This window comes from Cataglyphis hispanica, chromosome 12 (genome assembly GCF_021464435.1).
Source record: "Cataglyphis hispanica isolate Lineage 1 chromosome 12, ULB_Chis1_1.0, whole genome shotgun sequence".
NCBI lineage: Eukaryota > Metazoa > Arthropoda > Insecta > Hymenoptera > Formicidae > Cataglyphis > Cataglyphis hispanica.
This window is the reverse complement of record NC_065965.1, coordinates 4,685,414-4,709,009: the sequence shown is the minus strand read 5'-3', so window position 1 is coordinate 4,709,009 and position 23,596 is coordinate 4,685,414. Positions and strand designations below refer to the sequence as shown.

General features: G+C 27.8%; 3 protein-coding genes across 6 annotated transcripts in view; all 3 read left to right on the top strand.

Moving 5' to 3' along the window:
* The window catches only part of LOC126853721 (GTP-binding protein Di-Ras2), an 86,790-nt gene that overhangs the window by 404 nt on the left and 62,790 nt on the right, over nt 1-23,596 (top strand). The gene's annotated exons all lie outside the window — the stretch shown is intronic.
* LOC126853708 (lipase member H-B-like) overlaps nt 1-23,596 on the top strand; it is a 261,537-nt gene that overhangs the window by 237,365 nt on the left and 576 nt on the right. The window contains exons 2-6 of the mRNA XM_050599710.1: nt 21,279-21,412; nt 21,579-21,624; nt 21,863-22,017; nt 22,300-22,548; nt 23,118-23,318. Coding sequence (XP_050455667.1) covers nt 21,316-21,412; nt 21,579-21,624; nt 21,863-22,017; nt 22,300-22,548; nt 23,118-23,318 — 748 coding nt within the window. The 5' untranslated portion in view covers nt 21,279-21,315. The remainder of the gene's footprint in view (nt 1-21,278; nt 21,413-21,578; nt 21,625-21,862; nt 22,018-22,299; nt 22,549-23,117; nt 23,319-23,596) is intronic.
* Nucleotides 17,247-20,594, top strand: LOC126853596 (lipase member H-B-like). The gene is made up of 8 exons (XM_050599442.1): nt 17,247-17,250; nt 17,429-17,461; nt 17,633-17,672; nt 17,981-18,135; nt 18,876-19,124; nt 19,697-19,897; nt 20,200-20,363; nt 20,435-20,594. The coding sequence occupies exons 1-7, from the start codon at nt 17,247-17,249 to the stop codon at nt 20,214-20,216; spliced, it is 699 nt and encodes a 232-aa protein (XP_050455399.1). The 3' UTR covers nt 20,217-20,363; nt 20,435-20,594.

Genomic DNA, 23,596 nt, shown 5'->3' with positions numbered 1-23,596 from the left:
ATTAGCGGCATGAATTCATAAGTTTTTTTGAAGTTGATCAGATTTTCCACGAAGCAGATTTTGTCTAAAAGAATATTTGATATAAAACGATGTTTTATTATAAAACGACGTGCACGATATAATCCTTTCTTTTTAAGCATGTATTATTACATGCAAATATGCAACGTTTTCACTTCCAACACAAATTAATGCAAAATCTGAAATTTAGAATTGGAAATAATATTGCGAGATTGGATTGTAAAAGAATCATGAAAATAATTTCTAACATCCAATTTTTAAAATAGTTGAATTAAGATTAAATAATTTTCTTTTATATTTTAGTGATGTAAGTTATAAGTTCGAAACAAAATTTAACACCAAATAAGATGAACACAAAATTTTATTTCTCTATGTCTATTATTTTTCAAATATATGTTCGAAATATATATCTCAAAATATTATTTTTTACGAGCAAACAATTTGAATTAATTATATAAATTTTGATTTATCACAATGTATAAAGTTTTCAACAGATTAAACTACTAATAATTTCCACGAATTTTCAACAAACTATTGAGGATAATTGTTGGAAGCAATATTTGCTTTATATTTGAAAATACAGTGTTATATTACATATTACACGCACACACATACATGTGCACAGAGATACAAAAAACACAAAGTCTCGCTTTAATAAAATTGAAATAACAAATCTGCTATACACGTGGAAGTTTATTTTAACAAGCATTAATTGACTTAGACGTGAAAAAAAAATTCTTATTCAATAAACGCGCGATGAACGAGTGTCATTACGGAACATACGAGTACTTCTACAGTTTTCAGTAGTAACTCCTTATGTCAAAAGCAGCTGCTCTTCGAAAGTGGAATTGAAAGAAGAGAGATATTTACGTAATGTGTTAGTTAATCTACCCGATTCTTGCATGTTGCGCGTGAATCACGGCGCTTAATTGAATTGCGATAAAATAATGTTAAAAGCGAATTTTCGGCTAAGAAGCTAAGATTTTATAATTTTAAATTATAATTTGTATTTTCTCCTCTTGAATTGAAAAAGTTATAAATATCAATTTTATCAGAGATAATAATTTAACAAAATTATAAAAATAATACTAAATGATACGCGTGATAAGAATATTTCTACGTATAATGATAACAATAATAATTTATGTACTAAAAATCATTCAGTATATAATTTTCTTTTGGGAAAAATAATACAATATTCTTAATACATACAACTTTTGTTGCAAAAATTTATATAATATCTTCAAAAATATATATTTTCTAAAAAATTTTATATATTTTATTAAACAAGTGATGTTTTTTAATATTACATTTGAAGGAGAGAGAAAGAGAAATGTTGATGTTTGTGATTTCTTAGAAAGTCCTTCAACTTGCCTTTGTCGCTTGAGGACGGTATTAATTTCAGAGCGCATTTAATGATCACTATCTTTGTGATCGTAAACCTCTCAAGAAGGAAATCGCGGAAAATGTCAATTGCAATCGGCAAATCGCGGTTTTGTTTCTTGGAGCTAATCTTGGTTAATTGCAAATGTTCGTGTCGCACAAGATTCTAATCGACCATCTTATTTCTTGGAAACGGCAAACAGGGAGTTCCTTTTGATTTCATTTCTGCTTTTGACCAACGTATCCGTGGAGAAGCGAAAATTGATGAAGAGGGATTTACAACGTCAACAATGATATCACGTTGCTTTTAATTAGATATAATTATAAAGCATAATTTTATAATAGCAGCATGTTATAGTTGGATATTTTTTATTTAAATTAAAACAAGATTCCGGCGCGCATGGAATATTAAAGCTGTTGAAATGAAGTAAAGTTTGCTATGAATTGAATCTCAAGTATTCGTATAAATAAGACAATTCCACACTTCTCATATAATTCCAAATGATTTGTGAATGTGTTTTGATAGAATTATAATTTAACGCTTAAAGATCTCAATATCACGAATTAAAAAGTTATATGAGATAATAGCGTCTAAAAATTCCTTTTTTTTTTTTTTTTTTGAAGAAAAAGGCACCAAAAAATATACGAATTTAAGAGTACTGTAAGCTATACTTATATCATAACTATAGAATATTTTATAATTAGGTATTCTTTTAATTTCATGCTTATATCGATCGTGCAAGAGCTAGGTAAGATTAAATGAAATTGTTAACAAAAATTTATATATTATGTTTAATTTTAAAAATGTCGCCAGTAAATAAATTAATAAACAAGTGTTTATACGACCAAACTGACAACTTATTGTTTGATTATTCTATCACGACGTTTCGATCATATGGTTTTGGTCCTTATCAAGTGAAACTAAAATAACAATACTATAAATAATGATAGTCAAGTTACAATGAAATAAATAGAATTAAGCACTTACGTATATAATTAAAAAGTAGAAAGAGAAAAATCGAAATGTCAAACTGACATTGTGTCAACCACTATGTTTGGAATACTGAGAACGACTAAACGACCTTTATTAATTTATCGTATATGTTGTTTAAATTCTCTGTATCTTTTTGGGAGTTAATAGTGTTGTCAAATTTTTTAATAAAAAACATTTCAGCTATTTCTCTCTTTCTTACATGTTTTTCGTTATGTAGAATATCAGGCGCTGATCATAGCTTGATTATCATTATTTATAGTATTGTTATTTTAGTTTCACTTGATAAGGACCAAAACCATATGGTCGAAACGTCGTGATAGAATAATCAAACAATAAATTGTCAGTTTGGTCGTATAAACACTTGTTTATTAAAAAATTATATATTTTTTTTATAATTATATCTATGCGTGCTTCGTAAAAATAAAAAAAAATAATTCATCTATTTGTTTTCCATAATGCAAATAGAAATTAATGTAGCGGATGCACGAAAGGACGAGATAATATTTTTAATGTACCGCACGCGCGCGAAGTGAAGTCTTAATGCAATTTCTGCACTAATGCTACATGTACGATTTGACGGGCGTGCAAATGGAATTATATGTGTGGAAATCTGTGTAGAGGAAGTGAAGCATGAGGTTTTTCTACGTCTTTCCATAAAATCGTAAACATTGATAAATAGTTTCGCAATACAATAGATTTTTCTCGACTTTTAAATTTTGTTTCACGTTTCAATTGATTTGACACTTAATTATATAAGTTCGTGTCAGGTGAAACTGTAAAGTTTTAAATTGAAACATTATTATTGTCTTGTGCAAGAATTAAAACAATGTTTTTTAAATACAGCGGAGATTTAGTTATACATTCATTAGTATAAAAATTTATTTAGGAAATGGACTAATAAGAGCCAAGCGCAAAAAGTACGCGCGACAAAATTATCTAAAAATCTTCTTTAATTATCTTATAGAAGATTAGAGTTTCTCTTTTCATTTAGTTATTTGATTTAACATATTTTATTTTACTTTTACATAAAGATAGAATATTAATTATTTGAAAATTCCATATTTGTCAAAGAAAAAAAAATATTTTTCACATATTTTTTTTGCGGCCAGAAACAAAATAAATATTTCTCTGACATTCCGCTAATATTCTAGAGATGAGCAATTAAGCGAGCTATCCGCGATGTGTCGTATAAATTCCGCAGATCTAATCAATTGCGATAAATTCTCGTGGTCGCGATCAAGTTTCGCCGTTCGCAATTTACGATCTTGCCTCTTATTTCTGCAACGCAGGGGCGACGATCTATTAAAACGTCTCTCGAGCCTACCTTTTTATCTACCAGTTTATCGACGCGCCACGTAAAACGATGATCGTCTATTCTCGCTTATTTTTTTTTTATCTCGGTCATCGACATTGTTGCATATCGTGGTGGAGGCGATTATTGCCGACGACGGTTCTTCGATCGTGGTTCGGAAGAGAGACGTAAGTTAGCCGTTGTAAAGTGGAACAAGCAGACTAATCCGAGATCGATAACGTTAGCTTTGCGTTTTCCTCATGCTAACCTGTTATGTATAGAGGAGCGTAGAGCAAGAATGACGTATTTAATCGGATTAAAGGGACGAACCTCGCGAATGCCGCCCACTTTCTTCTTTTTCCGAGGCAGAAGGCGAGTAATCGACTTCCAAGAGCGATTTCACCCTTCGCTTTGTTTTTGCCGCGCATCTTGTACACGCTCGCTTATACGCTTCTCATCCTCTTGAGGAAATCGCCATTCCATTGACGTATCAGCTGTTACTTCTCGGAGATTTATTTTTTTTAGCGGACGTGATATTCTGATGATAATGTCAATAAGAAAAAGAATAAAGTGAAGATAAATAATTTTGTTTACGTTATTCTAGCCGACCGATTAGATGCTTTAATTCAAATATTTTTTTTATTTGGTAAATAAGGAAGCACTATTACACGTATATACCGAGAGGAAAAGTTATCAGTCGGACTTTATATTATTTTCTTTGTCTATTATCTTTTTCCTTTAAGATTACAATTTTATTGATTCTTTAATATTTTCAATGTGATTTTCCTCTTGAAATGTCAAGATACTAATAATTCTTAACTAATAGATACTTGTACTAATAATCTCGGGCTTATAAGTGATGAACAATAATTGCGGATTAAGTTCCCGGGAGATAATTAAATGAGAAGAGATCTTATCAATCATATCGTATGAGTTTATTTTTAATAATAATTTTAAATTTATTTTACATTGAATATAGAGAAGTTTTATCAAATAATTAAATCAATAGACAGAGAGAGAGAGAGAGAGAGAGAGAGAGAAATCTGAATTCTTTCCAACTGGTAAAAAAACTGAGCAAACTAAATTAAAGATGAATATTTATGATAATAAATATGATACATTTTGTGGCTTATTATGCAAATAGGATAGTTGTAAAAATAGCCTTCTCTTGCAACAGTGGGGGAGAGTTATAGATACTTTGACCTATAGACAGTTGACTTTGCGGAATTATCTCTAAGGAAAGTTTTGTCTTGTAATGAAAGGAAGTCTGCCAGACACGTAACTGTGCCCTTTGTAAAGTCGATTGCAGATTTATCTCGGAGAAAATTCTCTTAACACTACCGTTCGATGTATAATACTATCGTGCATTTTAAAATAGCTATCCGATACATTTAAAGCAGTTTTATTTTATATGCTTTTAATTATTTGAATATGTCACATATAAAAAAAAAAATTATTAATTATCTGAGAGAATTGATTTTCGAAACGAATTTGTATCGGGCGACTATGATACTCCTTTGTCATCAATAAAATGTCGCAAGAGATTTCATGGTATTTAAATATCATTATAAATTTGCTGTTAGATATCGTTTTTCAAAGGATTGAAAGGTCACGTGCAATCGTTCGCGAAACAATAGACATTCCTCTTTAGTCTTTTACTTTTTCCTTTTTCAATTCTTTCGAGGTCAACGTATTCAGTGATCTTTGTAACAAAAGCTTTCTCGGGATTCTTCGTAATTTGCGATAAATTAGATGAAAGCTTTGAAACTCTATGCTGTTTTGGCGACGCTCAGCATGTCTTTTCCTCACCCCCCGCGTCTGTGACAATTAAATTAAATTACGATGCTATAATGAAAATTTAGAGTACGTAAAACACGTGTATAAATAATACAACATATGTTAAAAGCGTAATCTTCGACTAGTAAATCTATCGCATAGTAACTTGCTTGTCGATTCTAGAACGACATTGAGTTAAATTGTTCCAACATGACGTGTCGACGTCCAGGTGCGAAAGTTCGGAACGTAAAGTCAATCACGAAGATATCTTTGAACTACCGTCGTATACATATCGTAAAGTAATTAACTTGAAATCCAATTTCCGATTAAAGATCTCTATAATTCAGTGAAATATATACTCAACAATCTACTTAAATTTTGAAGCGAGAACTTTACATAATTTATGCGTATACATAAATAAAAAGAGATAAGAAATTTTATCTTTAATAATTAAATAAAGATTTAAATCAAATTAATGGTTTTGTAACATCAATAGTAGAGAATCAGGATAACTGAGAATTAGGCACAGTAAATAAAGCGCAAATTTTTTTTTTAGTTTGCTTTTATTGAGAGTTTAGTACATTTTGGTCTCTGATTTAGACCATTATCAGCAACTGTTATAATTTTATACAAAACTTAATATTTGAATCATTCGGATAATTGTAAACACTCAATTTAGACAGAGATTAAAATTAGATCAAATAAGATTAATTTAGATTAACATCGCACAATTGCGCACGATTCACTGAATTCAAGACAGACTGTATGCAATCCTTAATCTAGATTAATGCATCAATGAGTGAGTGCTTACAATTATATACATCCGAATGATCTAAATATTAAGTTTATATAATATTGTAACATTTGCTGATAATAATCCAAATCTGAGAATAAAACGTACAAAACTGTTAATAAAGACAAACTAAAAGGAAAAAAATTGTGCTTCATTTATCGTGCCTATCGCTAATGTATACAATACTTTAACGTAAACTTCAAGCAAAAAGATGTCAGTTTTATTAATTTTTATAAGATTGGTATATATAAAATAAAAAAAAATTACACGATTAAAAGAATTATCTTTTAAAATCATTGAACGATTAAGCGTATAGTAAATATAATAAGTGAAATTGATTAAATAGATAAAAATTATTCGTATTTTATTATGAAAAAAAGATTTTATCTAATGTATAAAAAGAATATTCAATTTCTCTCCATTTTTTAATCATTTTTAATCAATCTATTGCGACGCGAAGATTACTATTTTATACAATTGTTTGTGATTGTTGGTGGTTATAGAAATACGTGGTTATAGAAAATACTCATCAAAATAATACATCCCTAAAAATATCATAAAGATCGCGAAACGGTTTATTCTGCCAAGAGTATTTTAAAGTTACAAACTGAGTTTAACGGGAAGTCTTCTTGCTGTCTTTTTTGTCAATTGAAGTTCCTTTATGGGATTCCTTCAGAAATTTTCTTTTAGTCTCTTACTCAAGGAAACCCGGCTTTTTCTTTAAAATAAAAAGATGGCCTATAACCGGCAGACATTTTTAAACTTGAATATGTTATTTCTTGAAATTCCGACTACAATATATATTGTATTTTATATTATAATGAAAAGAATTTGATAATCAGTCATTTCTCCATTCTTGATTGATGATTATGAAAATAATATTTTAGATGATTACGATAAAAGAATTATTTCTTTATATGATTTTTTAATATAATTATGAATACATAATTTTCCAAAATACATTTTAGAAAAAAACTAATATTCTAATATTCTTATAATTTACTTACATCCACTTTAGCATGTAGGATATAGCGTTCAAAAAAATAGGCTAGTAAAAAAATTCGACAAAAAATTGTCTGAGACTGCCACTGCTACGAACTTTCTTGCTTTCGCAACAAACGAGCGTGATGTAACAAGCAAAAAAAAAAAAAGAAAGAATTTATAGGACAAATGATCAATTTCGAGCGGCAAGGCCATTAAAAAAAAAAAACTGTCATTTTAGCACATTGCAATATTACATATTTTTTAAAAATTTTTTACCGGAGAAAATTAAAGTTTTTGTTAGAAAATTTAAATTTGTTTTGAAATAAATATGACACGATACAGACATTGAATTATACGTGATTTTGTCTCTCATCATGCGGAAAAAATTTTAAATATACATATTACAAAAATGGAATACATTATAAGAAATATATGATTAATTTTTTGCGGAATATGTTTTCCGTTTCAATCTTTCAAATTTTTATCATATTCTCTTGACATGTATTGACATTTATAAAACAAAGTTTTATAAATAGTATGTATCGTGAAAAGTTAAAGTAATGAATGCGAGTGGAAAATTTCAATTACAGGTGAAAACCCGAGTATCAACCATTTCTCTTTTCCAAGTCAAATTTATCAATTAAAAAAGATCTAAATGGTCCGTCCATATTCGTATGTATGCAATTTTAACGTATATCATATGAACGACTTTATTGCGCATTCATTGAATTAATGTATTTTGGTCATAAAGCTTTTACATTTAAATAATTAAATTTTTTTCATTTACCACAACAAAAAATACAGAATAAAATTTTATTTTAAAGGTCTTAATTCGAATTATTTATATTTTTTGATAAACTCATATTTGCTATAAACAATTAATAAAATTTTTTGATATTAGTAATAAACTTTATCGAATTTCTATCTGTCTGCAAAAATAAAGTTTGAGAATAAATCGTGTCCTTAGTTATACGAGCAAATCTCATAAACAACTTGACTAGTTTTGATTAACATATATTTAAAATCTCCCAAGAGAGACAGTTATATTAAAGATTTATATCATTCAATTTAAAAAAAAATAATTCAACACTTAAAAAAAATGTAGATTTTATCACGAAAGCATATGCACGTGTCACAACTTCTATGATGTCATTTCACACTATATACATTTGAAAAATTCTCATTTTATGGTGTCATTTCTTGTGCGTAATAGAGAACATTTTCTCTTAAAATAAAAAACGTAGAGTTTATATTATAATCTCTGCATAATAATTACAAATTTGCATTATACGAGCATGAAAAATCCTAGGAGGATTTAATATTTTTTATTTACTGATATTGACAACGACTTTATAATGTTTCCATAATGCAGAATACAATTAAGAGCAACATAATTAATAGTTAATACACATAATAACAACTCGCGAGCAAATGCTCAACGTGAAAATTGCTAATTAAAGTTGCGCACACATCGCGAATATCACAGAGATAGTGACAATAGTTTTCATTCGCCGCGGGCGACAGAGCGAGAATCTACGTAAGTGCAATTCGAATATGAAAATGTTTTTGCGCCAGTTATTCGACTCTATCAAGGTATATTGAAATTCCTGAGCACAGGCGATCGCGGTCGCAGAACTTTTTAGACTAACGGGAACTAACCGATAAAACCGCTCAAGAATTCTCATAAAAGAGCATAACGTGTAAAATAAATCCTTTTATTCATAATTCACCCATTTGTTTCAGTATTTCGCAAATCTTTTTGATTTTACAAAATTTTTTGACGAAGTAAAGTGATATTAACATTCGATGGACATTCCGCGGTTTTTTTGTATATATTTTGTGTTTTATATTATTTAAATTATTAAATTATTTAAATTTATAATATACTTACTGACAAGTATAGTTTTTATTTAATTCAATAAAAAAAATCAGTAAACTTAAAAATGGTAACATTACGCGCCAAAATAATCATTTTAATTAACGTAAAATTCTATTTAAACTTAAAAATTTTTATATAACAATAAAATATAATAAAAAACATAATAAAATTACATGAAGATAGATTTAAATATTTTCTAAAATTTATTTTATTACATTTTGTTGAGGATAAATAATGTTTTTATGTTACTGTATATATTACTGCAAAATTCAAAAAGTAACGCATGCAATATGTTTCTCCGGAATCGCTTTACTTCAATTCGGGTCTCTATGTTTAAAGAATTCATTGCATGTTTGCAATCTGAAAAACAGCATTGCTAGCTTTTTTTCATATCATTCTGGAATATGAGATCTGGCTCTTTGTAATTGTATCGGGATGGATCGAGAGTACGTGCGGCGGCTCTAGATGCAAAAATTATTCAACGGTTGCTCTGGTGAATGAAAAAGAGGGTAAGAAAAAGCGCCGGTTGCGAAAAAACGGACTCTCTCGGGAGGGTGGACAAACCACCCCTTCGTAGATAGATACCCGTTATCACCGCTACTGTATGAGTAGTGATGTCTAAAAAAGATTTGGAAAGCAAAATCTTGCAACTTTTTTGTCTTTTATTTTTCTGATCAATATAAATTATTTTTTTAGCGCTTTTGAATTCTTTTATTATATCATTTACTTAACATCCATTTATATATAATTATTTTATATATTTATTTATATGTATAATTATTTATTTAATAGTTTTTAACAAAGTGATAAAAAATACTAATGCGTGTGTATTAACGAAAGAAATTTATTTGTCATACTTTCAAAAAAATTATTAAATATTTTATTATTTTCTTTATATAAATATAAAATGTTTTAAAAACTATATCAAATTTAATAATTTTTTTGAAATATACATATATTTTTTGAACAGTACATGTATGTTTTATTTTAATTTAAAAAAAAAATTTTTTATTTGTCAATAATTTGATATTTTTAGTTACATTTGAATATACATATTTTCTAGATACAGATATTTTTTTTTAAATATTCAGAGATTTCGTCCGCTTTCGTCCGATTTCATTTATTGCGTTGTCAATGCGAGAAACAAATCGATAGAAAAGTTTTTCATTCGTTTCAGTAGGCCGAGTGAAAGGCCTTATTGAAACAAAAATGTTTCTTCGTAACAAAAACGCCATACACGCTCAAACGCTTTTAATTAAACACGCGCCGCTACATGTACGTTCTGCCGCGTTGTCCATTTTGACTTAATAACGAATTCGCGCGTGAATTGTTCGATATGCATCTTCATTTAACATCAAAAAATTCATCGACGAACAATCGAGACATATCCAATCGATTCATTCTCGATTGACTTCCATCGGATGATTTGATCGCTTGCGATGTTATAATAAATTCGACAAAAAGGTCTTTTAATTAGAATTTAATACATTGCGCGTATATGAAGAGATTAATTGATGAATACGCTCATATCTAAAATAGTATTGTGTACGGTACCTCTTTGCACGCATCTGCTTTCAGTCAGAACAAAAATTAAAAATCGAGGTGATATTATTTTGAAAAAATTTATACCACAGCACTCGAATTGACACAAATAATATCGTACGACGATATTAAAACTTCTTGCATCATTTTCTTATTTAGAATATATATGAAGTATTTTATATTTATATTGTCGATACTGAATTTTTTTATATAGAATGTGACATTATTATTTACAGATTCCATCCTTATTCCTTACATCGCCGCAATTTCATCGATATATATATATATATATATATATATATATATATATATATATATATATATATGTTATTCGATTGCAAGACTTAATTTCCTATTAGCGTACAATGGATTTTTATTGATACAGATCTTGCGACGCTAAGATTTGAACAATGATAATTTAATATAACGCCGTAATTTTGATACATTTACTTTAATAGCGTTATGCGTCTTAAGCGATGAAAGATTGTCGCGATTACGTTTTATTTCGTTTCTTAATAAAATCGAGGCGAGCTTGAATAGTCGAGATTACCGCTTGTAATCGGATCATGAGAATGCACACAATGCCGATCTGCAAATTGCTAAAAGAGCTTGAAAAACCAAAACTCACAATAGAAATGATAACAAAGAGCGACATATATGTCCGATAATTCTATACCCGTAAACTTCGTATTGTAGAGTGTTCTTTTATAACATTATTAGTTCTTGATTTTAAGAAACAGATCAGTGGGCAAAGAAATTTCACGGAACTAGGAATTTTCGAGAAGAAAACATAAGAATATAAAGAATTTTCTAATTATATAATTTCCAGTTTTAAGAAAAATAATATTTTTTGCTATTTTTTAGAATTCCTTTAGAGCATTATGTTGCGTAAGATGCGATAAATATCGTCACTCGGATGCCAAAACTACAAACGTGCAAATTTTCTAATGTCATTTTCTTACCTAATTTTGGACAAAGATTCTATATCAGAGACGCGAATGAGATAGCAATAATAAATCGCATCAAACTTGATATATTAATTCACGAAAGTATTACAAGAATAAGACAAGAAACTGACTTTTTGGATTAAATTTTTAAATTGCAATAATTCAAAATTACAAAATTGCATATTTGTGGTTTTTGGCATAAAAGTTACGGTATCAGATATATCGTAATTTTTATGCCAGAAACCACAAATATGCAATTTTGTAATTTTGAATTATTGCGTAATATATAAAATAAGACAAGAAGTAAGAAAATCATTATACTGATAGTAGAACAGTTGCCAAATGGATTAATAATTCTCATATACATATATATTTTAGTTATTTCAGGTGCACAATTTTCCCTTCATGACTCTTTGCTAATAATTACAAGATAACAAAAGTAACATGAATCCAAGCAGACTATATTTATATCTTCTGCATTTCTTATATCATTATCTTATTAAAGCAGCAGCTAGTTGCTTTAAACGATCTGTTGCATGTTAAAAGCTTATTAAATCAGGATTCGCGGGAAAAAAAAAAATTCGCCCAAGTACAGATGATTAATGGCTACTACCGGCTTTCTTGAATCCGCTCGATAATTGCTGAGGTTTTTCCCCATAAAAGTGGAAATGTCGATAATGCGGTCGGCAAAAACACCGAGAAAAAGAAGGAAGCCAATGGTTGAATCAGGCAATACTCTGCAACTCTAGCAAACGCCGCATTAAAATACTATGCACCTATCGAGTGGATCAATGTGCTATGCTTATATCTCACTATTATTATCTCGCTATTATTACTCGTAAATAGAGTTTTATTTTATAGCCGCCCTCCCCAATTCTTTTATATAAAAATATAAAATATGTATAATATTTATATAAGTTTATAGATATGTTATTTACAAAAAATATAGATATATTTCAAAGCTTATATATGAAATATATATATATATATATATATATATATATATATATATATATATGAAACTCTTTTGTGATTATTTTATTACGTTATTATAATACGTAGTTAATTGAATGGAGATAATTATAAATTAGTTTTATATTAGATTTTTTACATTACGAAATTGTCTTCGAGGTGACTTATTTTCGCGATTGTCTGTCAGTTTCTTTAGTTATATTAGGAAAACATTGAAAATTGCATTTACTTTGTGACACTTTTTCCTCTCTGTATATGAATTTTCAGGGTCTTTTCATTTCACTTTGAAATTCATTTAACTGCTGACTTTTTTTCTTATCTATTATTTTGTGTTTGTTTTTTACGTTGCCCGGTATATCTAAAATATGTACATTTGTTGACATCTTATAAGCCGCGTGTACGTAACTTGAGTTTTGTAACATGAATCTTTTCTAAAAGAAAGAGACAGCCATTACAAGTCATAAAACAATAAAAAGACATGATAAAGTAATGATGAAAGCAACTATTTATTCTAAAATTGAAAATATTTATTGATTTATGATATGAAGATTGCTCTCAGAGTGTAAAACTCATAAAAATAATTCTGAAAAAAATAACAATTTTCTTTCTCTCTATCACATTTTCACATGTATAGTTAATTTTATTTCATGAGCGCAACTGCTGACATTTTTAAGTTATAACAGTATAAATAAAGTTACTTTAACTCATATTACCAACTCTTCGTGACGTATTTTTGTTGACAAACCGTAACTACATAAGATCATAGTAATGCTTTTCTGCAAAGTATAGAATAATTTGAAATTGCATTAGCTAATTGTAAGTTTTAGAGACTATCTCGCAGAGAAAATGTTTGACCTGCTTTTATTGGATTTTCTCGGGAAGTTAATACGATAGCTCGTATTAAGAAGTTAATTACTTAGACGCAGTCACCTCATTCGATCAGTCCAATAAAATTCTCGAAAAGTTACGCTTTTAAAGATAAAAAACACAGATAGTTAGCATGTTTCGAACAATGCTATATGATTCACATTAAATCGGGAATTTTTATTATTTCAAAATGTAGAAGTATTACAATAAATTATTAGCACGCTGACATATTCGCAATTCCTTAGTGTATTTTCTATTGTTCGCAAACACCTCTGTCATTGCATTGTAGACTGGTCCCAATTAACACATGGTGATATTTTATTTTATCACTGCGTCTCTCAATCAATATGTTAAAATGTAAAGCTGCAAACTAAAAGGTATGGTATCTCGTTGGACATATATTGCACATATTGCGAATTGCTTTGGAACGTGTGTCAATTTTTCTTCATTGTACGTTACTGATATGTCAGACAATCTTAATTACTTCCATATAGATTTTTATTCCATTTTATTCTCTTGTTATATTTCTTTCTTTTAAACTTCATCAGTTTTTATCAGTTATATAATATTTTTCATTAATTTAAACTTCTTTAATATAACAAATTTTATCGACTTTATATGACGATTTATTGTCAGAGTTTATGAAAAGACATTTCAGTGTTGGATAACAATCAATATTATTATTTGTGTATGTTATGCGATTAGTTTTATTTTGAAATAATTTTTTACAAAATGTATTAAAAAAATTATAAATTACATATATAAATTAATTTTTATTCCAAATTCTGGATTCAGGATATTATCTTAATATTTCAAGATTTATTAAATTATATATATGTATATTTATCCATTATTGAAACTATTTATTATCGAAAGGATACATTTATTCTTAAAATCATATAATGAAAATTAGAACATTATAATGAAAATTTCTTATACTACTATAATAAATGCAAGTTTTAATCATTTACTTTGATATGTATGAGGATTATCAAATAAATCCTGATATCGCACATTTTATCTACTTCTTTTACACGGATAGTTGTGGATATAGCACCAGGGAAGGGAGTGCTTTCAATATTTATGCCAATGCCAGCACCTATTCTAGTTGCTATTTGTCATGAGACGTATATGCTTCGTAATCCAAGTTGCCGTCAACTTCTATTTAGAACTTTCCGTTTTGTTTTATTCGCAATTCTTTATATATTTCTTGTATCTCTCATATCTCTCTTATTCCTTCAATGCTTCACATATTAAATGTAGCATTAAATATCGTTAAATTAAACAGAGATTTTTAATATAATAACATTATTATATATTTTATTCGTAAAATATTGATGCAGGATTTGCATTGGTCTATGCGATAAAAATCGTGCGATTCCACATGATGCATTTTTCTGCATCAGTGTAGCCACTTTAAAGCGTTCGAATGGTACACCGAAGAACGTGAAGAATGAGACAAAGCATTCGACCACCAAATGCGCAAATTGTTTCGCATTTCCGCACACCGACTACTGCGAAGGAAATGATCGCATTCATCCCGGACCGCATACAGAAGTATGAGAATAATTTTCTCTCTCTCTCTCTCTCTCCCTCTCCCCGTTTTTCCATCTTTCATTTTCGATATATTACAATTTAATAATTAAATTCGAACTTGTTGCAGAAATGGTACTTAATATCACGCTAACAAGTGGAGAAAAATTTCTTTTATTTTGAAGTAAAGACAAAACAATTTAACAAATAATTTACAAATGCAATAAATTGAATTTTTTTGTATCATTTTACATGGTAATCAACTGCTATATTATCAAATTTTATATATATATATATATATATATATATATATATATATATAAAATTGCTGTTTTAATAGATTGCAACAAATTATTTCACGAATGATAATTTAAATAATTCAATTCTTCTGCAAAAAATTCAGTGTAATACATTTACGCAGTTAACGGATTCATTGAGCTGTATCTTTTACGTGATTTTATTAAATCCTTTAAAAATTGTGATTATTTATGACATAACGCATATTGACTAGAAATATTTCGAAAGAAATCCTTTTACATGAAGCCGACAAAACATGCAACACAATATCCCATTTTTTTAAATAACGTATACAGAAAAATGTGATTTTATTTTATTTTATTTGATACATTTAAACATTTTACAGAGTCTGAAATATAATGTGCAAAATAACATAAACGTTACGTTAAGCAAACAATGTCATTGAGCAAAAGTATGCACGAGCGATTATCGGAATTTACATGAAATGCGACAGGTATAATGCTCTCCACGTTTGAAATATCATATAGATTACACAATAAATAAAGCTCTTGATATCGTATGACGTTGCTAATTCATTAATCGAATGATTAGCATACGAAATGAATGATATAGAGGGAATAAATTCACTCTATCATTGTTTCACAAAATCAATAATTTGTGTTTTATTTTAAATAGCATTTATCTTTAGATACCCAATCTGCCTATAATATATTGAATATCAAATTTGAATTTTATATTATTGATATCTATTTACTTTTCCATGATTTATTTTTACTCTGACACATGCTACGAGTGAATCAATATTCATTCATATCCGAGATCTCTCTCACATCATCCTGCAGCGATTTTTTTATTATATAATGCCATTAAACGACATTTATTAGTCATAATTTTGATATATTTGTTTTAACAGTGATAGTACTTAAGTCCATATTCCATGTCCGTTTTTATATTCAAAACTTTTTGACAATAAGTGTGATCTTAGATCTCATTAAATTGAATGAAATGGCCGCATAGCATTTTAAGGCTGTACTTGAGATAATCTTAAATATAAAAATGAACTATGAATATCAATGTTAAGAGTGATTAAAGATCACCAATTAGATCTTATTTCATCACTTGATAAAATCACAATGGTTTGAATAGTCACATCGAATGGAATTCATAATTCCAAATCGAGAAAGGCGCATAAATTTCACGAGCGTTGATTGCGCAAAGCGTTAAAGTAGCAATTCACGCTAAACTATTGCGAAAACAAAATCGAAATAATTACGAAAATACAATCGAAGTAATTGCGAAAACGCGATCGAAAAAATTGCGAAAGTGCAAATAAAGAAAAATAATCGATAAGATTCTCTGCGAAAATTTTTAAATTCCAAACTGGAACGATCTCGAAATCACCGTGACTCACTCAAATGGAGTAACAATATATTATAATTTTTTTTTTAATACAGGGTGTCCTAGAATAAAATCTACAAATTTCAGGTGGTTATAAAGGAGATCAAAACCAGCAAATTTTGTTCCGCAAGTGAGCCATTTTGACACAAGAGAATTAAAGATTAATAAGGTCAAAAATCTTTGAAAAAAATTATTTTTCCAAAATTTTATTAATATGATTCAATAAAAGTGTTTTTACTATGAAACATTTTATCATAAATCATTTTTTATCTCGAATAATTTTCGAGATATATTGACAAACGTAAAAAACTGCTCTACATATTATCTCTTATTGTTAGAGCGGTTTTTGAGACGCATTTGGAAATTTCTAAATTTATCTATTTACCCTCTCCCTTTTAGATAGAGACAGATTGGTGATAATACAGCAACTATCTGTTTCTATTTTTTAATACGTTCTAACTATGGGAAATGTAGAGACGCGCGTTTATATATTATATAGCTATATTTACAAGCAAATTTTGTTTTGTGTCCTATATAATCTTTTGAAGTTTATCGGTCTAATTTGCAGACCCTATCTCTAGATATATCTTTGTAAACAGATATTATAAGTCATGAGTGAGTGAAACACAGTCGTGACTGAAACATTAAAGAAAGCGGGTCTTGAAAATTCATATAAATTTTGTTACATTCTTTTTACGGTCATTTATCAATAGAAATAAAACAATTTTTCGATATGATTTGGAGTACATCCGCATATATCTTGTATTTTGCATCTTTAACATTGCAATATCAGTGAGAAGTGATAATACGAAGATTGATGATAAAGGTGAGTGTAAACTTCTTCGGTATTAAACGTATTTTTGTTATAAAATCCCGAAGTTTAAATTCGAAACTCTTTAAATGTAAATAATGTGAAAAATGTGTAAAATATCTATGGTAATGAATATAATAGAACAATAACCATCATGCGATAAAGTTTATAATTTTATACATGCAGACATTGATCCAACAAAAGTGCTCCTGTCTTTTTATACGTGGTAATTATTTATGCAACCTTATCACATACATATATTACTAATGTTGCTTGAGCTTGTTTGATTTGTGCTTATTGAAGAAGAAATGACATGCTTATTTTTTCTAACAGTTTATATATATATATATATATATATATATATATATATATATATTTTAAAAAACATTTTAATAATTATTTAAAATGTTAGAAATTTTTAAAATTAGCAATGCTATACATTTTGAAAGTAGCTGATTTATTATTTATTTACTCTCTGTGCAAAAGAAGCAATTAATTATGTCATTTGATTTATAAGTGGTAAATATTTTTTAGCAATGATACAAATTTGACATCAACCGACTGTCTCATACAAGATTTAAATTGTATAGAGCAAGCATATAACTTGACAAGTGAAGATAAACGTAAAACTACTGTTTTCATTCACGGATATCACTCTATTAATGAACCTATGCTGAACGTTATATCAGGTATGGGTTAATAATAAATACTTCTCATATATATATATATATATATATATATATATATATATATATATGTAGCATTATTTAATATTAATTTGAATATGAATTTTTGATGAAAAACTTTTAATTATAGAAATCATAAATTATCGATAAAATATGTTTATAGAAAAAAAATTGAGTTTGTTAATTTTGTTATTATATATATAAAATATATAAAACTTTGCATACATTATTTTTTACAAATTATTGTAAATCACAATTAATAATGTTTAAAAAAATTAAAAACAATATTTTTTAAATACTTTAGTATATATTAATCTATAATAATTATAATATACAGGCGACTCAATATTGAGTGACATGAAATAAGATATTGCGATTTTTATATGTTTTTTTTGAAACATGATTGCATCGAGTAGTGTGATTGAGTCGCCCAAGTATTATGATCATTAATATATGTTATTATATATATATATATATATATATATATATATATATATATATATATATACACAATATATATTATAAAGAATCTATTTTTTTTATAAATTGCTTATAAATTATTCCGTCTTTGATCAAAACTACATTTATACACAATAATATAAAAAAAAACATAAAAAAATAAAAAAAATAAAAAAAAAGAAATATAAGAAAAATATGTGCACGCAATATATTATAGCGTAAATTTTAATATACCGATAAATCAAATTATTTACATGCTGATATATAATGTTTCAATTCTGTAGCATTTTGCTCGCAAAATACCTCTACTTTTGCATTGCTTGATTGGACTCGATTACAACCTGAAGGCGACTTTAATATCTCGACTGCTTTTTTGACACCTAAAATCGGAAAAATCGCCGCAAATACTTTCAATAAGTTAAAGAGTAAGGGATATAATGTAGAAACACGGCACCTCATCGGATTTTCCATGGGTGCGCACATTGCGGGTTGTATTGCAAAATATACTAATTTGTCTTGGTTACATATCACAGGTATGTTATAAAAAAAAATTTAATTATATTTATCTGTAAATGTCCTTTTTTATTTCCTCTTATTATGTTTTTCTTATTTAAATTCGAACTCTTTCAGTATTACAGTATTTTATTAATTTAAATAAATTTATTATCCTCTTTCATGAAAGATTCGATTGTTTCTCATGATAAATTGCGAGATTCCTTCTCTAAAAAAGACATGTTATTGACATATTGTTGCCTTTTTTTCCATTCTCTTTCTGAAAAAGACATGATACAATTATACAAAAATTGCATGAAATTTGGTAGGAAATATGCAATAATGTTAGGAAAAACAAAAAATAAGATAGATGACGCACGCAAAGCGATAATCTAATTTGTTATAAAACGTATTTTTTTAACTACAAATTTTGTTTGATTATAATGTATATATTCATACATACGCATAAATATTTTCGCGATATCTATATTTTGCACATATAAATTTGTTTATTTTTAAAACTATATAGAATTAAAACAATCAATTTGCTTCTACAACTACATAATACAAATTAGAGTATTACACAATATAATACACGTATTGATGAATGCAGGTTTAGATCCCGCGGGTGTCATCTTTTATACTGACATGTACAATGATTGTCAAATAAATCCCGATGTCGCAAATTTGACCGATATTTTTTACACGGATGGCAATGGGTACGGCACTATTAAGGAAGTAGGTACTCTAAATATTTATGCCAACGCTGGAGTGGCACCGCAGCCTGGCTGTTGTTCGTCATCAGATATACCATGTAATTCAATTTACTATATTCTCAAGTTTTGTTCAGAGTTTTTCTCCGCGTTAGTACTAAATATTGTCATTAAAAATTTCAATCTTGATAATACCAAAAAAATTGCTTTGAAAAATATAATGTAGGATTTTTGTGTTTGTCTATTATAAAAATATTTGCGCACAAATATTGCACAAACGAATTTAAAAATGCGGTCATATTTGTCGCTTATTATAATACGCAAATATACATAGTATGATATAAAGTAGGATGTATTGTTGGAATTTGGATGTGATTCCATATGGTATATTTTTGTGCACTAGGGTGTAAGTCACTTTAAAGCAATGGAATGGTATTCCGATGCTGTAAGAAATGAAACGAGATACCCGATCACCAAATGCCCGAATTGTTTTATGAATCTGCGTTTCAACGAGTATTGCCAGAACACTGATAGCATTTATCTAGGACCGCATATAGATAAGAAAGCGTAAGAATAATTTTTTTTCAATCTCCTTTTTTACTCCCACAATTTAATAATTAAATTCAATCTTCTTGCAGAACCGGCACTTATTGTCTAGCAGTCAATTAGAGAACGTTTCTCTTTGAGATGAAAACAATATAGTTTCATAAATAATTAACAGATAAAATTAACAGATAACTAATTGAGAAGTTCATATATATCACGGAAAAAAAAAATTTTCGTTATCATAGCTAATCATGGTTTGCAAAAGAAATTTGTAAACTACAGCAAAACGGTTTGCTGTTACTTCTAATAAATAGATATCACAGCTAATATGTTCGCTGTTGCACTTAGTAAATCGATACCACAGCTAAGATGTTTGCTGTCCATATATTACGACTGAAATATAGTTACCACGCAGTTTTCAGCTACGGCAGCTAATTTTTTTTTTTCGTGTATATACATTATATATGTAATATATATGTAATAATATACGTAATAATAAATAGATAAAAGATTGATAAAAGAAATCCTTTTACCTGATTTCGATATGTAAGGTGATATCGGTTCTGCAGAACGAGTGCCCGAAAATGTCCTCGGGCCGATATCTGAGGCAACATCTTATTCTTTCACTATCGTTGGTGATCATATCACGTTGCAACTATCTTTTCTTATTTTTTGAAATATTCTGATTACATAAGATGTAGAGATCCGCAGTCTATACATATTTATAAGCAAGTTTATTTTCGTATCTTATATAACCATTTGAGGTTTGTTGGTCAAATTCTGAGATAACCTACAGATAACTATATATATATCTTTATAGTAGAGTATGTATATATACACGTAAGCGTGTATCATCATACAGTTGTAAATGAACATTAAAGAAAGCGGATCTTGAAAATTTATATAAATTTTGTTACATCTTTTATATAATTTTTTTTACGGTCATTCATCAATAAAAAAACAATTTTACAATATGATTTGCAGTACATCTGCATACATATATCTTCTATTTTGCATCTTTAACATTGCAACATCAGTGACAAGTATTAATACGGAAATTGATGATAAAGGTGATGGTGTAATCTATATATTCATCTATATTAAACATATTTTTGTTATAAAATTCCAAAGTTTAAATTTGAGACATTTTGTAAATAATGTGAAAAATGTGTAAAATATTGGTAATGAATGTAATAGACTAATAATCATCATGCCATAAATTTTATAATTTTATAGATGCAGACATTGATCCAACAAAAATGCTTCTGTCTTTTTATGCGTGGTAATTATTTATATGCTTTTATACATATCTATATATATATATATATATATATATATATATATATATATATTATTTTGAAGAAAACGTTTCAATAATTATTTAAAATGTTAGAAAATTTTTTGAAAATTAACAATGCTATACATTTTGAAAGTAGCTGATTTATTATTTATTTACTCTCTGTGCAAAAAAGAAGCAATTAATTATGTCATTTGATTTATAAGTGGTAAATATTTTTTAGCAATGATACAAATTTGACATCAACCGACTGTCTCATACAAGATTTAAATTGTATAGAGCAAGCATATAACTTGACAAATGAAGATAAACGTGAAACTACTGTTTTTATTCACGGATATCACTCTATTAATGAACCTATGCTGAACGTTATATCAGGTATGGGTTAATAATAAATACTTCTCATATATATATATATATATATATATATATATATATATATATATATATATATTAGAGATAATCTATTTTTTTATAAATTACTAAAATCATTCCGTTTTTGATCAAAACTGTGCATATTTATACACAGAAATATAAAAAAATATAAGAAAAAGAAATGTAAAAAAATATGTGCAAGCAATATATTATAGATGCATAAATTTTAATATACTGATAAATTAAATTATTTACATACTGATACATAATGTTGCAATTCTGTAGCATTTTGCTCGCAAAATACCTCTACTTTTGCATTGCTTGATTGGACTCAATTTCAACCTGAAGGCGACTTTAATATCTCGACTGCTTTTTTGACACCTAAAATCGGAAAAATCGCCGCAAATACTTTCAATACGTTAAAGAGTAAGGGATACGATGTAGAAACATGGCACCTCATTGGATTTTCCATGGGTGCTCACATTGCGGGTTGTATCGCAAAATATACTAATTTTTCTTGGTTACATATAACAGGTATGTTACAAAAAAAAACTTTAGTTACATTCATCTGTAAATATCCTTTTTTATTCTATTCTTTCTTATTATATTTTTTTCATTTAAAAACTCGAACTTTTTCTGATTACAATATTTTATTAATTTAAAAGAATTAATTTTTCTCTTTCACAAATGATTCGATTGTTTATCATGATAAATTGCGAGATTCCTTCTCTAAAAAAGACATGTTATTGACATATTGTTGTCTTTTTTCCATTCCCTAAAGAAGGCATGTTACAATTGTATAAAAATTATATGCAATAATGTTAATATAAAATAAAAATAACATAGATGGCGTGCGCAAAGCGCGCGTGATAATCTAGTGTATGATAAAACGTATTTTTTTTTCAACGACAAATTCTATTTGATTATAATGTATATATTCATACATATGCATACATATTTTTGCGATACCTATATTTTGCATATATAAATTTATTTATTTTTTTTTTGAAACTATATGTAATTAAAGAAATCAATTTGCTCATACAACTACATAATACAAATTAGAGTATTACACAATATAATACACGTATTGATGAATGCAGGTTTAGATCCCGCGGGTGTCATCTTTTATACTGACATGTACAATGATTGTCAAATAAATCCCGATGTCGCAAATTTGACCGATATTTTTTACACGGATGGCAATGGGTACGGCACTATTAAGGAAGTAGGTACTCTAAATATTTATGCCAACGCTGGAGTGGCACCGCAGCCTGGCTGTTGTTCGTCATCAGATATACCATGTAATTCAATTTACTATATTCTCAAGTTTTGTTCAGAGTTTTTCTCCGCGTTAGTACTAAATATTGTCATTAAAAATTTCAATCTTGATAATACCAAAAAAATTGCTTTGAAAAATATAATGTAGGATTTTTGTGTTTGTCTATTATAAAAATATTTGCGCACAAATATTGCACAAACGAATTTAAAAATGCGGTCATATTTGTCGCTTATTATAATACGCAAATATACATAGTATGATATAAAGTAGGATGTATTGTTGGAATTTGGATGTGATTCC